The sequence below is a fragment of the Mustela nigripes genome, chromosome 14 (assembly GCF_022355385.1).
Source record: "Mustela nigripes isolate SB6536 chromosome 14, MUSNIG.SB6536, whole genome shotgun sequence".
NCBI lineage: Eukaryota > Metazoa > Chordata > Mammalia > Carnivora > Mustelidae > Mustela > Mustela nigripes.
In genome coordinates this window covers 61,608,672-61,626,672 of record NC_081570.1, presented here as the reverse complement: position 1 = coordinate 61,626,672, position 18,001 = coordinate 61,608,672, and the positions used below count along the sequence as shown (strand labels likewise).

At 35.0% G+C, this 18,001-nt stretch overlaps 1 protein-coding gene across 1 annotated transcript in view; it reads right to left on the bottom strand.

The window, feature by feature from the left end:
- TNNI3K (TNNI3 interacting kinase) overlaps positions 1-18,001 on the bottom strand; it is a 318,208-nt gene that overhangs the window by 186,243 nt on the left and 113,964 nt on the right. The window contains 5 exon segments of the mRNA XM_059375142.1: positions 2,766-2,870; positions 2,957-3,101; positions 9,017-9,155; positions 14,916-14,960; positions 14,962-15,015. Coding sequence (XP_059231125.1) covers positions 2,766-2,870; positions 2,957-3,101; positions 9,017-9,155; positions 14,916-14,960; positions 14,962-15,015 — 488 coding nt within the window.

Genomic DNA, 18,001 nt, shown 5'->3' with positions numbered 1-18,001 from the left:
TAAATAAAATCTTAAAAAAAAATTAAAAAAAAATATAAGCACATGTAGCAATATAATCCTGAGATTCCCAAATCTGGTCTTTCAAGATAAGAAGTTGTATAAAATTTCGAGTATCTGATTATTAAATATTTTCCATGATATTCTTTTTCATAAAAGGAGGAAAAGTATTGCAGGACTTTCATGCATGTTTAGCTACAAGACCTAGGCATTCTGCAGGACAATGGAATGGGGGAACTCAGAAGGGTCCTGAGAGACTTAGGTGACACCTGGACTTGTGATTGGCATCTGAAATGGCAGGGGGGCAGTTTGTGGGACTGAGCCATTAGCCTATGGGGTCTAATACTAACTCCTGGTAGATGGTATCAGAATTGAATTGAATTGTAGGACACATGCTTACGGAAAGTTGGAGACACATACTTACAGAAAATTGGAGAATTTTTTGGTGTGGGAAAAACTTATGCATGACCAGTGTCATGTATTTTGGAAGAGAAGTACTGAATTTTGTAGAACAATACAGATAAACAGTGTGTTTTTCCTTCCAAACTTGGTTTTAGAATAGGTAGTTCATTGGGTCTTAATATTTCCACTTCTTGGGGTGACCTTGGCAATCTTTTTTCTTTAATAAAATGTCATTATTTTCCTTAAAGAAATATATTATTCATCTAGCTAAACTGTTGTTTCATCTATGAAGTCTCATGAACCAAAGGCTGAGTTCATTGCCATCTCTACTCTTTCTTTGTCATTTTAGACTTATGGCACTTATCATATTGTGTTATGATAATGGCTACGGCTCTGATTACCTTGATACCTTACAATAGAGTTGCTTTAAGGAGGGAACACTCTTAATGTTCCATTGTCGGAACTGCCTCATTGATTCTTTTCAAAGCAACCATTTACAGGAATTAATGAGTTCTGAATATATATATGTATATATATACATATTTATGCACACACATATATGTGTGTGTACATATATATGTGTACATGAATATATACATATGAAAATGATAACAGAAATGTATTCAGTGCTTTCTATTGAGTGCAAGGCATTGTAACTTTTACATAAAAATTTCAGAACCAGAGTGAACTCCTAATGTAAAAGGAGTTTCTTTTATAAATATGTGCTTAAGTGAATAGAATAAAATATTAATATGTTATTCCTAGTAGCCACAGGCTTATACAAAATAAAACGACTGGATATATACTTTCAACTCACTTCACTAAACTAGTCATATAGACTGTTCTGGAGGTGACAATCATCCTTTGATTATAGTTGGTTCCAATTTATGTGCACAGAGTAGCAAAATGATTTGAAAACTAGCCTGAGGTGTCAGCCTTAACAAGCATGACCTAATGGGGAAAAAGGACACCCGTAACCATTTATATCAGTTCTGCCAATTATCCCCTTGGGGAGAAATTCCACTGACCCATTTTGACTGAAAGCATGATCTAAAGAGTTCTTGCATCTGTTCTATTACAGAGCATGTAGAACACAGACAAAATATTTTGGTACTAGAACATGAAGATATATAAAAAGCACAGAATTTGGATTCAGGTGGGTATTTAATACGTGATTTCCTAGTCCTAGACTCTTTGGCAAGTTACTTAGCTTCTCTGTGCCCCAGTTTCTCATCTTCAAAAGAGGAATAATAAATCCTACTTCATTAAATGGTTATAAGGACTAAAGGAGATAATGGGTGCAAATCATCTGGCATATATTCACTACTACATAAATAGTAGTTTTCTTCAACTCCCTTTTGGCTGGTTTTTTGTTTGTTTGTTTTGTTTTGTTTTTTATGTTTTTTTTTATTTTTCCTGATAAAAATCCGAGCATCTAAGCCATATTGGGCAGACTGATGACTTATCAGGAAACATAAGCTTAATACTACTTCAGTATGAAAAAAAAGTCTCCTCATTTCTATTAGTCACCAGTATAATACAAACACTATGTAAATAACATATTAGTCTCAAATACATTTTTTAGAAGTTGCAAACTAGCCAAGAAATTTATAATGTGTAGGTAAATGATCTTATAGTCAGGGTTTATTAAATTCAAAGTACTATGTTTTTATTTTTATAGCAAAATAGTAACTCATTGTTAAAAATGAAGGTTTCAAATTTTATAAGACATCTGCCTTACTTTTGGATATTTTAGGGAGCTATGGTTCTGAATTTTTAGCAGACTTTTTCTTCCTTCTCTAGAGCACACTTTAAAGGACTCTCATGCATTCCTAGAAAGGAGTTAATGCCTTCTTAGGTATCTCAGTGGCCACCCTGACTAGGCTTTTACAGGCTGACAGATGGATGTCTTAGATAGGTAGATACATTTGCACATAAGGTATAAGTGGTAAGGGAAAATGTGTCACATTTGATGCTGATGAATTCTGGTAATGAGATTCTTGTCGGAGGAGGATTATGGGCACTGCTCCTTTTGGCAGCTTTCTGCAGAGTGAAGTGGAATAGAAGCAATATGCTTACAGATGTTGATATGCCTGTTGCCTTGACAACATCAGACCCTGTCTTTGTGGCTGCTGCCAGGAATGCAGCATCTGGTTCCAGCCCCCATCTGTTGTACTGACTGCAGCATCTGCCTCTACCTTTTCTTCCGTGCATCTAGCCTGGACTCCTTGTCCTCTGCCCACCCTCTGCTCTTGCTCTCTGATTGCAACATCTGTCACTATCCATTCTCCCTTTTTGTACACAACTTCAGGTGCCTAAGGGTACCAGCTACCCTTAGTGGCTATTGAACTCAAACATCCTTTTACCTGTGGAAAGCTGTTTCACTGAAGATGTTTTCTTTAGTCAGGCTTTCAGTTCCTGATATTTGAATGATTTCCTTGGCAACGTCAAATTTGCCATTGTAGCATGCCCTAGAGTAAAATAAAATATCTTGATAATAGTAAGAAGGTACATGTGGTCCAGCTGAAGGACACATGGAATGGTTTATATTACTCACAGGTGCAAAGGGGTATCTCCATAGATATTAACAACATGTGGCTGAACTTCGCTATCACTCTGGAGCAGGAACTTCACTATATCATGGTGTCCAAAGCGAGAACAGAAATGGAGTGGGACATGGTCTTCATTGTCCTGGGCATTCACTGTCATCAACAAGAAAAGAAAAGGAGGTTATCTGGAGTCCTCGGTGTCTCAGGTTTCTCATGTGTCAAGAACTTTTCTAAGTGCCTGAGAGACTCCTGGAAATTGCCAATTAATGATAATAATAAAGGAAATTAAGTGCATCCAATTTAAAAAGTTATAATTCTGTTCTATTGCCCATTGCCACATTAAACAGGCTTTCTTCTAGCTTCCATAAATTCTATGGAATGCATCTAATCAAATCTACCTTGCACAATGTAATAGTTCAGGAAACTAATAAGCATCCAAAAGATCCTCATGGCCTTATTTCCACAAGGATCTCCTTCTAAATTATTTTTTTTTCTTCTCCTGTAAGATGTAAAAAATTACAGTTCTTGGCTAAAGCACCATTCCCAGATATTTTGGTTCAACAGGTCAGGGCGGGGTCTAGCACTGTGTATGTTTACAACATTATTTAGGAGTGTACCCTTGACTGAGAATTATCATACTCCAGGATAAACAGCATGGCATAATGAAAATACAAGCTCTAGAGTGAGGCAGACCTCATTAATTATATTTCCTTAGACAGTTATTTAACATCCAGTTGTTCCCTCAGTAGTGGGCATCTGTCCTCTCCTTGGCTCAGCCAGCCTCATGACCCCTTTGGACATTTGGGGAATTCCCTATACCAAGACTACTGACTAGAGGCCAAGACCATGTTTAATCATAGGAGCTGAAAATATGCACTCCAAGCTTCCTTTGCAGTGAGAGCACAGGACTGGCAGAGAGTGGCCACATCTCCCTGTTTAGGCTTTATCCTAGCATAGTTTTTCATAGTGACCCCTTCACTTTCAACAGCACCCTGGTTTGGACACTTATCTATGAGATCCTCCAATCAACACATTATGTCAGACTCTGACATCAGAGCTGACGAGACACAGAAAAGCAGAACCTAATCTATCTTGGCAATGTAGCTCCATCCAGCTTCCAGTGGTAGTGATTCCACTCACAGACTCAGTGCCCTACATGGCTGGTGCCAGAAGAACAAGTGTAGGCATGTGAGCCTAGCAGTAGCAATGTGTTTTCAAAGGACTCCTTTGGGGCTGTGATTATGGACATTGATCCTCACTGTGCGAATTCCAAACCTGGCTTTCCATCCTGTCCTGGGGAAGATTCTGTGCTCTGACTGATATCCTTTAATATATTCCTTTTCTGCTTAAATTAGCAAGAGTTAGTTTCCAGTGCTTAAAGATTAAGAACACCTGATTGATATATACTCATTCCTCAACAAGTATAAAATGATCATTGTATGCCAAGTACTTGAAGTGTTGGAGATACTGATTAATTATTAATTACAATGGATATAATAACAGTACTGTTGCAGGGTTGCTGAAAAGATCAAACGAGATCATGACCAGAAAGTACCTAGCATGGTGCCTGCCACATATTAGACATTTAATGAAAGTGTCTATTCTTCTTTTCTACTAATTTCCCTCCTAGAAACCTGCTAAATGTCAAGGAAAATATGCTATAAATATATAGAATCTATACCCTCAAATAACCTGCAATCTCATTGAATATTCAATAATTTTAGGCCAGAAGTAATAACTGAACACCAAGATGCTAAATTCTGGATCTGCTTTAGTGCTTAATTTTTAAAACTAAAATAATTGAAATATCTGTTCTATAGTTATTTATTGTATTTGATTGGTTTGTTAATATGTATAGAAAATAGAATTCAAAATAGAAAATAACAGTCTTTAACAAACCCACTTATTCTCATTCTTATATGTATCTATAATAAGAATTTTTCATAGAATCAAAAGAATTGAAGAAAAATAAGTAAGAGATATGTAGGAAAGAAAAAAAAAGGGAAGGTAATAGTTAATTTTGAAAAATGCACAAGTAGTTTATTATTACTGTTGTTACAACCATCACTTAACATTTAATGAACACAGGCCTTGTCACTGCTATATTTGTAGACAATGATTTTTATTTTATTGTCCTGCAAGATCTAAGCCAAAGGGAAATCTTTAACAAAGTCATTGAACTTTTCCTCCCAAGGCTGTTATTGAAAAATAAATCTTTGAATCTTTTTTATTAATGAGTGGCTAAGAAGGACATCCTTCCTTCAGAAGAATGTTCCTGGTTATTTTGATTATCTTTCTTTTTATGATACTTCTCCTTTGTTCACATTCTGTTGGAAGCTAGGGAAAGTCAATACTATGAGTGAATGCTTTAGAACAGTAGGGAGTCCAGGGCAACTGGAGGTCACGTAAGAGTTCTTGAGGTCCAGAGGGAACATTGTAAAGCAGAACGCAGCACAATCTTCCATTAATTCATAGCTTGCCTTTTGGCTCTCCCTGGCCCCACCCAACATTATTTTTTTCTGCTCCAGTCAATAAACTTCAAAGTAGATTATCTACTTGGTGAATTACCTGCAGTGGCCTAGACATTCTTCTCATCAAAGAAGATATAAATACCAACTGAAGGGACAAGCCAGGTGAGATCAGGATCAGACATAGAGTTATATATACACATCTCTATTTCTGCTTCAGCCATTGTTTTCTACTTAGATTTGTCTTGGATTAATGTGTAGTGACCAAAAAAAAGTATATATTATTATATCTTATCTGAGGGAAACTGAATGTATGAATGGTATTCTATTTGCTCTAATTTTGCATTTTACTGAGAGTTAAATAAAGAAGAATTTCAATCAAAGAAATAGATGTAAGTCATTCTTAGGAGAGTATTTAGTGCCTAGTCCTCTGCTTTGAAAAGCGTTTGTGTTCAGTAATGTTTTTTGAAAGAAAGATTAAGCGAATGGGTGAGTGGATGGATACTACTTGCTTATCTCTGCTTATTGATCTTAAAGATAAAGTAGGACGCCTGGGTGGTGGAATTGGTTAAGCAACTGCCTTCAGCTCACATCATGATCCTGGAGTCCTGGGATAGAGTCCCGCATCGGGCCCCTGCTCAGCGGGGAGTCTGCGTCTGTCTCTGATCCTCCCCCTTCTTTGCTTTCTCTCACTCTCAAATAAATAAATAAAATCTTAAAAAAAAAATGATTAAGTAAAAATTCCCACAGTAACCCAGCAATGTTATGTACTTCCCATTAGCTTTCTAAAACAACTTCCAAGTGTGTCTTAAATACATTTTCAATAACAAATCTGTGTAGTAGCTCTGACAAGATAGAGTTTTAGAAATAAAATACTTCCTCTTCCTGGCTAAGTCTTAGAAATTTTTGTGACTTTATATAATATCCAGTTCTATGTAAAAGGAACTGTAGTTCTTACTAGTCAGATGACAAAAAATTAATAAATCCTGAATTAAAAATTTTCCATTTTTAACTTTATTAAAATGATAAGTTATGAAGGCTCGATCACTACTTTCTTGTTATGGGGTCCAGCAATATTTTGACCTTTTCAATCTCATCCAATAAGCATTACATTTCTCCTTTTTCATTTTTCTATGTGGTACAAAGAAGACTAGAGACTTGAAACATATGTGACTGAATAGGTCAGCCTCCCAAACATGCTTAACTGAAATGGTTGCTTTCAGAATTACATTTTGGCTAATTTTGTAGGCTAAATTTATTTTCATTTGTGACATTCTGTTACCATGGAGACATACTGTAAATACCAGATTTTGAATTGTGTCCCTTTTGGGGTCATTAATTCACTCTTCCTCCTATGTCCATTTACCACAGGCAAGGGTCAGATCTAAAATAAATCATCTGGAGGCTTAGCTACACTTTGGAATAAATGAACTGGCTAATAATAAATCTAGTATGGTGTCCAGTAGCATAACAGATCTGGTTTATTCTTTGCGATTGGTTGAAGTACAAAAGGAACTTAAATATCAAGTGTGTATTAGAAGGAAATAAAAATACATAAAATTCTGAGTCATGCTGTCTCTTGATATTTTAAATGATTGAGTAGAAAGCATGTAGAGCTTATGTGAATCAGAAAGAAAGGGTTGAAAATTACATCATATGATGCTGGCATGTAGGGGGAAGACAGGTGCAGTATACATTTCAATGCCTTTTGTAGAAGAGAACTTTGATTCTGAAGACATGCTGATCAATGATACTCATTTTGACACCACTGAGCTTTAGAGTTGCACAGAGGAATAAAAAGCTGAGGTTGGCATCGATAATAAAAGGAAAAAAAAGTGAGCTCTTTCTGGCCCTCTGGAAGAGCGAGGCAGTTTCAAAAACACAATTATGTGTTCAGTGGTTCATACAGGTGTACCTTTGCCTATTGTAAACCAACAAAATCAAAGAGACTGCTTAAACAAGGTCTAAGGAACAGTATTTCTTGTATCCTGTAAACACAGTTTATTTATGATAATGCTATAGACAAAAATACCTCAGTTATTGCATACTGGCTCATAGAAAATGACACCAGAAAGTAAAATAGCCCTTTTTCCGACATGGAAACTGCCTAAGCCTCTTCCCATATGTATCTCTGGAAGGCTTTACCTTTTCCTTATGTGTAGGTGAAAACATTGATTAGTTTTATTAACTGAATATTGATCTCAATTTTGGACCAAGGCACTGGCATTTGAGAGCTTTGACAACCTTGTCCTTTTGTAAATGTGCATAGTTTCTGCTGCAAAGGCTAGCAGCTCTTACAGCTGGGTTTTTAATTAGGTCTCTTGGGGGTCAATGGAAGAATGTTGGATGTGCCTGAGAGAATTTAATGACAAGATGTAACTCTGAGTGAATTCGTGTCAGAAAATAAAGTTTGTAAGGAAGAGAAAAAGAGAAAGAAATAACTTTTTTCAACATTGTACTTTTAATTGATTTTCCAAAATTCATCTTATAATTAAGAAAATTAAAAGTTGTGGGAAATTCTATTCTATTAACCATATCCTAAAATCTTTCTGTATGTCCTAAAGCTTTTTTTTTTCTCTCAGCCTGATCACACTGTTTCACTAAAAATAATTGTAATATCAAATATTGCGGAGGATACAGGGAGCAACTGGAACTCTCATACATTGCTGCGGGAGTAAAAATAGTACAAACACTTAAGAAAACTTCTTCTAATTTCCTATAAAGTAAAACATATGCATATAGCAAATATATATGTATATATATATATATACACAAACACAGACACACACACACACACATATACACACATACATATATATATTCACCCCAAGGGAGATTAGTATACATGTTAACATAAAAGAATTGAATGTTTCTGGCATCTACACATTCATAAAAGCCAAACACTAGAAACATTCAAGCATTCATTGGGAGGATGATGGATAATCAAATTGAGGAATATTCATACAACTTTAGCAATAAAAAATACAAATTATTATTCGTGCAAAAACATGGATAAAAGCTACAATAATACTATCAGTCAAAAGAAGGCAATACTAAATTGTATTGAACTCCAAGAACAGAAAAAAAACTAACCTATGGCAATAGAAGCCAGAATATTGATTAACTTTTGTGGTTAAAGATATTTACTGAGAAGAGGGCACAAATGAATGTTCCAGAGTTCAATTTTCCAAATGAAAATATTCAATATCTTGATCTGGGTGGGTTTCCATGGATAGTAAATATTCACTTAAGTCAACATTTACTTAAGATTTGAGAATTTTGCTATACGAAATTTTGCCTCAATTAAAAACAGGATTAGTGAAAAATAGCAAAATGAGAATGATTTATCTAATGGAACTACTTACTTTTATTGAAGCATCTAATATGTTAAGAGTTGAACTAAAGTGTATATAAAATGATGATGACATATACATTTAGTTATTACATTAAAATAATAAATTATAATTTATGGAATAAATTAGTATATGCAATTAATCAGCTTCAAGAGTATTCTCTAATAAATAAGGAAAGTGCAAATAAAAAATACACATAAAGTAAAAAAAAAAAAAAAGCAAATGTCTTCTAAACATATAATCTTACCATCTGCTTTGCTGCCTTCTTCCATCAAGAGTTTTGTAATATTAAAGAATCCTTTTGCAGATGCTAGGTGGAGGGGCCTGTCTCCAACTTCACCACTTACATTTACATCAGCACCAAATTTCAAAAGAAGGCGAGTTACCTAAAGAATCCATTCATTTAAAATTAGTACCAAAGTCAAACGATAATGCAAAGCTTTCAAAAAATATGAAAGAAGACATATCATTAAAGCTTTGTCTTAGATTATTTTTACCAGAAAATCCTAACTCAATTGGCCTAAGCAACAAATAATTTATTATTCCATCACGTAACAAGAAGTCTAAAATCAGAGCAATTTCAGGGTTAGTTCTTCATTGTGCATAAATAATTTTCCCTAGAGTCACCCATAATCTTCCCTGAACCATCTTTTCCAAAGTCTTTTTCCGGCCAGAGCCAGCAGTGTTTACTTGCTTCTTGATTTTCACAACAACTCCATGCATAATGGGTTACATATGGTTATCTTGCTACTGGAGTTCTGGGTTCTTTTCTGGATTTGTGAGTAAAGGGGAGATAGATGCACTTGCTTGCAGCATCTTCCTCAATTAGCTGAGATCCACATTCAAAGGGAGAGAAAGATGAAGTATTAAACAACTTAGGAGTCTTCCAGGGATTGTTTCAGATAATTTACAAGATTTCTTTAAATTATTTACCTATTCACTTATAACCTTCCAGATAACTTCTATAAATTTGACATTGTCTCCTGGCTATTTCAAAAGTCAATACGACGATACTGAGAGGTAAATAAGAATGAATTTGTGCCATCAAAATAACCCTTATGGGAGGAACCCTCAACTGACCTCATGACCACTGAGGTGTTAGCATAAAAGTGAATTCAAACTCTAAAACTATTTTGAATTTCTATGTGGTAGCAAATAAACATCTCAACTATATGGTACATATTTGGTGGAAATTCTAGGCAAAAATTAGCTGTGTGGGATGTGGGAAACTTCATCTTGAGTATGTTAGGTAGAGAACAAGGGTACTGAAGTTAGGCTTTATCACCTTTAAAAATTATTTGACCTTTCAAAATTTCAGTTTCTTCATTACTAAGATGGGAATCACAATAGCTCCACTTCATAGGGTTGTTACAAAGATTAAATAAGTTATCACATGTCAAACACTTAGAAAAGTGCCTGGCACTCAATAAAATGTTAGCAGAAGTGGTAGCACCAATGTGGAACATGCATATTTTATCCATTTATTTGTTAGCTAATGGGCAGGCCAATACTTAATTCAGAAAAAATTGGAACAGTAAAAGTTAGTTTCAAGAGCTGTGCATTCCTAAGCAGATATTTCCACTTACAAAGACTCCATAAATTCTGGTTATGTGACTTTATAATGGACAGCTTTAAACTATCTTTGAAATCGATTGTCTATTAAGCACTATTATTATATAGCTAGGAAATATTGCTCTTGGTACAAAACATCTACTCTTCCACTTAAAAACAAGTAAATAAACAAATGGCAAGGAACATGGAACATTAGGCACATTTATATATTGAATGTACCATTCTCCTGTCAGCATATTTTAGCAAATGACAATAGCATCCATAAATTACTTATGTGCTGTCTTCGCACACCGAAAGTGAGTCCCTTATCATAAAAAGGCCATCCACATTTTAGCATAATTTTATAAGACTGTGACTATATATCCAGGGAAAGTAAACAAATTTAGCTCTCCACCCAACATGCACAGAAGCTCTTTATGTTTCAGTGGGTGAGGAGGTTAATCACCAAAGAGGATGACTCTACAAATAACATGCATTGTGTACATCCAGTCTGTGCCTACAGTCAGAAAAGTATGGAATTTTTTCATCATCTGAGCTTTTCGACCCTGTACTTTCTGAAGCATTTTCAGTGCCCAGCTCTCCAGTACACTCCAGTGCACTCTGAGCAGCACATCAAATGAAATGAGAAATCTTTCCTAGCTATAGGTCACGCTTCACGGATCTGAGAGTGTCCAAGCATATGCTAGCTAGCAAAGAAATAAAGGCACAATGACTAGAAGAGCACAGCAACACAAATAAGTTTGATTTTTTAACTTGGAATCCTCAGGCAGTACAATGGCATGACCTCTACAAAGGCAAAAAGGTATAATTTTACTCCATACTTGAGTAAGACTAGAGATCTAGAGATATAAAGTGAGGAAGAGTGAAAAAAGGATTTCAAAAGAACAGTTAAGTTTTAATTATCAAATTACATGTTCATTTCTGTTTAGTTCTATTTGGTTTCTTAAGGCTAGCTAAATGGCGATGTTTGAAAGTCGCACACAAAAATTTTGTCTTTCAATATGTTAAGGTTAAAAATCAATGGACTCAATCCTGGGCCCATGTTATGTATGCTTTTTTTTCCTGAACATAATGTAGTTTTTAAATCATTAGGCATCTACCTCTTTGGAAAAGTTTGGCCATTCCATAAGATGTTAAACATGGTGTTACCATATAAGACATCAATTCTACCCCTAGAAGTACCCAAGAGAAATGCAAACAGATGTGTGTATCAAAACTTGTACATGAGGTAGGGAAGGAATGGGTGAAATAGATAAAGGGGATTAAGAGTACACTTATTTTGATAAGCATTGAGAAATGTATAGAATTGTTGAATCATTATATCATACATCTGAAAGGAACATAACAGTATATGTTAATTATACTTGAATTAAAACAAACAAACAAACAAACAAACAAACCTGAATGTTCAAGGCAGCATTGTTCAAAATAGCCAAAAAGTGGGAAAAAAAAATCCACATCCATCAATTGATGAATGAAAAAATAAATGTGGCATATTCATACAACAAAGTAGTACTCTCCACTAAAAAGCAAGGAGGTACTGATACATTTTATAAAGTTAATGAGACTTAAAAACACTATGCTAAGTGAAAGAAGTCAGTCACAAAGGACCATATGTTGCATGACTCTATGTATAGGAGGTCTCCAGAATAGGTAAATCTATAGAAATGGAAAGTATATTAGTATTTTCTTCAGGCAGAAGAGAGAGGTGGGGAAGAAGTTGGAAGAGCTAATATGCACAAGGTTGCTTCTGTGGGTAATAACTTTGTTCAATTAATTGTTGTGATGGTTGTACACTTTGAATATACTAAAAATCACTGAGTTGTACAATTTAAATTGATGAAGTATATCTCAAGAAAGTTGTTACAAATTTATAAAATCAATGGACTGTGGAGTTAGAGCACCTGGCTTTGAATTTAAGCAAATTTCCTGGACTTTTTTATTTGTTTCACTGATGGAAGAAGCAGCAGCAGCAGCTCTTAAGTACAAAAAATAACTTTGGACTTTGGGATCAGACAGGTGTGAATATATATTTAAGCTCTTCTAACCAGCTGTGTGACTCTGGCATGCCACCTGACCTAAGTGAGTTCATGTATCTCATCGACAGGAAGATGCAAATAACAACTAATTTTAGGATTTTGGAAAAATTACCAAAAAGAATAATCCACATAAAAGGCTTATCCCTGGGTATAAGATTACTCATACTGTAACTTATTAAGTTCATCAGGATGTCCTGAAGGTCAAGTAAAACTACTCATTGAACGAAGACACACTTTCCAGTTAAAACATTCTCTCTATATAGTATTACTTTATTACAACATGCTTGATATTGGATAATTAATTACTTTATAAATAATTATGTATTTAAATCAAATTATATTTAAAGCCATATAGTGATTTATAAAAATAATTGTCTAGGTTAGTCCATGTATTAGTTTCCCATTGTTGTAAACTGCCACCAAATTATTGGATTCAAGTAGCACAGGTTATTCTCTTAAAGCTTTGGAGGTTAGAAATCTAAAATCAAGGTATTGGCAGGCTTCAGTCTCTTTGGAGGCTTTCATTTCCTCACTTTTTCAGCTTCTATAGGTTGCATACATCCTTTTTTTCTTTCTTTTTTAATGATGAAAACAACTGTTTAGATTTAGCCAGCTGGACTCAGTTTAGATGATCCCAATTTTGTTGGCAACACCAAAAGCATCATAGTCAGGGGCCAGTTGAACATATGACTTCTTCTTTCCACCAGGTCTGATCAAGGTGTTGACCTTGGCCATGTCAATGTCATAGAGCTTCATCACAGCCTGTTTGATCTGGTGCTTGTTGGCCTTGATATCCACAATGAACACAAGCGTGTTGTTGTCTCCTATTTTCTTCATGGCTGACTCAGTAGTCAGGGGGAACTTGATGATGGCATAGTGATCAGGCTCCTTTCTCCTGGGGGTGCTTTTTTGAGGGTATTTGGGCTTCCTTCCGAGATGCAGTCTTGGGTTGTCAGAATGGTGGTGGGAATGCAAGTTGGTGCAGCCTCTTTGGAGAACAGTGTGGAGATTCCTCAAGAAATTAAAAATAGAACTTTCCTATGACCCTGCCATTGCACTCCTGGGTATTTACCCCAAAGATACAGATGTAGTGAAAAGAAGGGCCATCTGTACCCCAATGTTTATAGCAGCAATGGCCATGGTCGCCAAACTGTGGAAAGAACTAAGATGCCATTCAACGGATGAATGGATAATGAAGATGTGGTCCATATACACTATGGAGTATTATGCCTCCATCAGAAAGGATGAATACCCAACTTTTGTATCAACATGGACGGGACTGGAAGAGATTATGCTGAGTGAAATAAGTCAAGCAGAGAGAGTCAGTTATCATATGTTTTCACTTATTTGTGGAGCATAACCAAAAGCATGGAGGACATGGGGAGTTAGAGAGAAGGGGGTTGGGGTAAATTGGAAGGGGAGGTGAATCATGAGAGACTATGGACTCTGAAAAACAATCTGAGGGGTTTGAAGTGGCGGGGGGGTGGGAGGTCAGGGTACCAGGTGGTGGGCATTATAGAGGGCACGGATTGCATAGAGCACTGGGTGTAGTGAAAAAATAATGATACTGTTATGCTGAAAATAAATAAATGAAAAAAAAAGAATGTAGGTGATGTGTAGATCTTTTTTATGTGATTGTGGACACCTTTCAGCACCACTCTTTTGGCCTTCAAAGCCTTTGCTTTGGCTTTGGCTTTGGGAGGGGCAGGGGCTTCCTTCTTAGCTTTAGAAACCATCTTCATAAAAGGGATTTTAATTGCTTACATTCTTTAGGTCGTGACCCTTCTTGTATCACTTTAACTTCTCACTTCTATTGTCACATCTGTTTCCTGCTCCCTAGTAAAAGGATCCTTGTGATTATATCAGGTCCACCCAGATGATTCTAGGATAATCTCTCCAACTCAAGATTCTTAATTTGATCACACCTGCAAAGTCCCTTTTAGGATATACATAAGTTCTGAAAATGAAAACCTGAACATATTTGCAGTATACCACATCCCAAGACAGTAGAAAAGAAGAAACTCAGTTTCTAAAACACACTTTTTTTTTTTTAACCTGCTGGGACAGTGTTCATGATTTGTTTTATTGTTACTGTCACTAGCATCATTATAGTAACAGTTATTGAGCATTTGCCAAACACTTTAAATTAATATCTCATCATATCAGCAATCCTATGAGCTAGATACTATTAATATTTTCTCTATTATGCAGATGAAGAAACTGATGATCAGGGAAATGACATAACATACATGGTCACAAAGCTAGGAATTTTTCGAATTCAGGCTGACTGATTCCTGGGATTGTATACTTACATCACTGCCTCCCTTGGGTACTAAGACAGTCAGTAAAAATGAGTAACTTGGAAGATGCAGTATTTCTAAGGATCTATAAGTTCCTTAAGGGTGGAGGTGATGAGAATATGGCAAAAATAATTCAAAAGATATCTTAAATATTCTTTCTTTGAGGCTAGAACAGATAGCTCAACAAAAACCTGGAAGGTCCCACAGCCTTTGGGAATACTACTGTCAGACTTACCTGTTCATGTCCATAGTATGCTGCAATGTGCAATGGAGTGAAAAAAAACTGCATCTTGAACATTGACATTAGCTCCCTGTTGCAGCAGGACATCAGCAGCCTGGATAAGAAAGAGAGCTCTGGGTTAATACCTGGCTGAGGAAATGATGTAAACAAAGACTCAAAGGAGCAGGAAATGTAATTGAGTAATTGAGTATATGAAAGAGAATAAAGGGAAATTCATTTTAAAAGAATACTGTCAGATTGAGAAGGCATTTGAAACCTTGATTTGAGACCTTGATTTGGGGCATCTGCCTATCAAAATTCATTTTACAATCATCATGCACAATGCTTGTTCAGAAGTCACCATCCTGAGGCAGTTTTCTTTCATCTCCCTTCTCTGAAACCTCTGACGACTTGTTTTTGTCTAGAAAATGAAGACTGGACCCCTTAGTGTGGGTTTCAAATGCCTTCTCAATCTGACATTATACTTTTAAAATGAATTTCGCATTACTCTCTTTCATACACTCAATTACTCAATTACATTTCCTGCTCCTTTGAGTCTTTGTTTACATCATTTCCTCAGCCAGGTATTATCTTTTGCCCGAACTACAGATATTTAAACCCAAGCTAAATACCTTCTTCTCCAAGATTTCTTTGATTTTCCTCCCTTCCCTGTCAGTGGACTTGCTGAAATTATCTTTCTTCTACAGAAATTTCATGTAACTTTCTTTCATGCGATATATAACAACTGAATAATTATATGCATTCCTTTTCATCCATACTAAAGAACAAATCCTTTAAGGACAGAGTACATCAGGTTCATCTTTATAATCCTGACCTGGCCTGTTGCTATGCAAATAGCAATCATTCAATAAGCATTTGTTGAATGAATGAGTGGATGAGTGAATGAATGAATGAATGTATGAATGAATGAAATAATGAATAAATGAGCAACTGAAAAACACAAGGAGCTATTGGTCAATTATCTTCTTTGAAAATTATACATTGTAACAAATTGGCTAACGCTTCAAATTTCTTCTCCTCCCAAAGACCTATTTCTAAGTCTCACTTCTGGAAAATTGGTTGGAATCATTTCCTTCAGACGTGCTCCTTTTTATTGTGGATTTTAATGCATTATCTATTCTTCATGAGGTCAAATAATTCATTTGGGAAAATTTTCAAAAGTCTGTTAAGCTTAGGAGACAACACAGGAAGATAGGATCTAAAAGCTCAAGGACTTATGTTCCAACATCTCTTCTATTAAAATAAACAAATTGCCTCAGTAAAGTTTCCTATCCTGTTTGAATCATAGCCCTTCAGAACTGGAGAGGGACCATGGGCAGACATTACATTTCAAACCCCTATTTTTTAAAGATGAAGAAACAGAAATGAGAAAAAAGAAGAAATTGAAAATGAGAGGAAGTAGGACATTTCTCAAGGTCATGGAGCAAGTCAGTGTCAGCACAGAATCTTTAGTCTCTTGCCTCAAGCTTTGTTTCTGAGTGCTCTATGGTTTTAAATAGTTTATTCATTCAATCATCCGTTTATTCATGTATCAACACACAGTTTATTGAGCATGTATGAGCTAAAACTGTTGTTTTGCATTCTTATTCTCAGAAGTTATTCAATCAGCATTACAACTGATTGTCATACAAAGTTAAGGAATTCTTTTTTTTTTTTTTAAAGTACAAAGAAGTTTATTGAAACATTATAATAGTAAACAAAAATGTAATGTTCTTTGTGGAAATAATATTATGTTCTCAAAACTATCACTTTTTTATTAACCTGGAAAGGGGTCTATGAAATACCTTTAAGTTAAATAAGCACATGCATTCATATATATATATATATATATATATATACACACACACACATATATAATACTTATGTATATACATTAATAATTTTAAATAATGGAAGGAAACATACTAAAACATTAATAGTAAATAGCTATATAAGGTGAGATTATAAAGGAACTTCACATTTTTTTATTTCATAACTTTTACCATGACTTGTAGTACCAGGAAAATATCTTCCATTTTGAAACAAAAATTAATAAGAAATACCAAATTCTAATATTTTGGAGAGTGATTTCACCCATATTTTTATTCCTAACTGTCTTTCAAATGAAATCACTGTTCTAAATAAATATTTATACCATTCATGATCAGCAGTAAAATAGGGGACTTTTTAGAGCTTGTGAATAAAGTTGTGATTTAAAGCTCAACACACTTGATGTTGAAGGCTTTGAGAAAAAACTTCTACTAACAAAGCAAGATCTACAGTTGCAAGATATTTGAAATTCTTACCAAAGAAACTCCACATACAATAGGAAAAATAATCAAAGTTATGTTTTTGATGGATTTGATGATTAATAGTGAACAAAAATCAGAAGATAAAATACAATCAGTGACAATGCGTTAGAGGTAATAGAATGACTGAGTTTAATGTTATAGGCTTTTCAACTAGTTTCAACTAGACGTAGCTACTCCTTTGTTCATTTATATTGTCTAGCTACCCAAGAAGGTCATTTACAAGATTGAAGGATCATGAATTTTCATTAGATTGATCAAAAGCAGCTGGAAACGTTCTTTCAGTGAAAGATACACATTTTTTTTTTTTTCTTAATTATTTTAAATTGTTTTTTAAAATTCTTTTCTCCGAGATCTTCTTTAAATTCAAGTTGGTTAACATATAGTATAATATTAATTTCAGGAGTAGAATCTAGCGATTTAAAAAGATAAGGAATTCTTGTTAGGACATCTGAAATTTCTGGTGGTTTCAAAAATATAAACAGGTTTGGGGAACCTCAGTGGCTCAGTTGGTTATGTCGGCTCTTGATTTCAGCTCATGTCATGATCTCAGGATTGTGAAATCAAGCCCCAGGTTGGGCTCTGTACTCAGTAGGGAGACTGTTTGCGATTCTCTCTCTCCTCCCTCTGCCACTGCCCCTTTGTGTGCACACACACATGGTTTCTCTCTCCCTTTCTCTAAAATAAATAAATCTTAAAAAAATCTATATTTATATCTATATCATCTATATCTCTATATATTTATATCATCTCTAGCTCTATCTCTCTGTCTCTATATCTATGTATACAGAT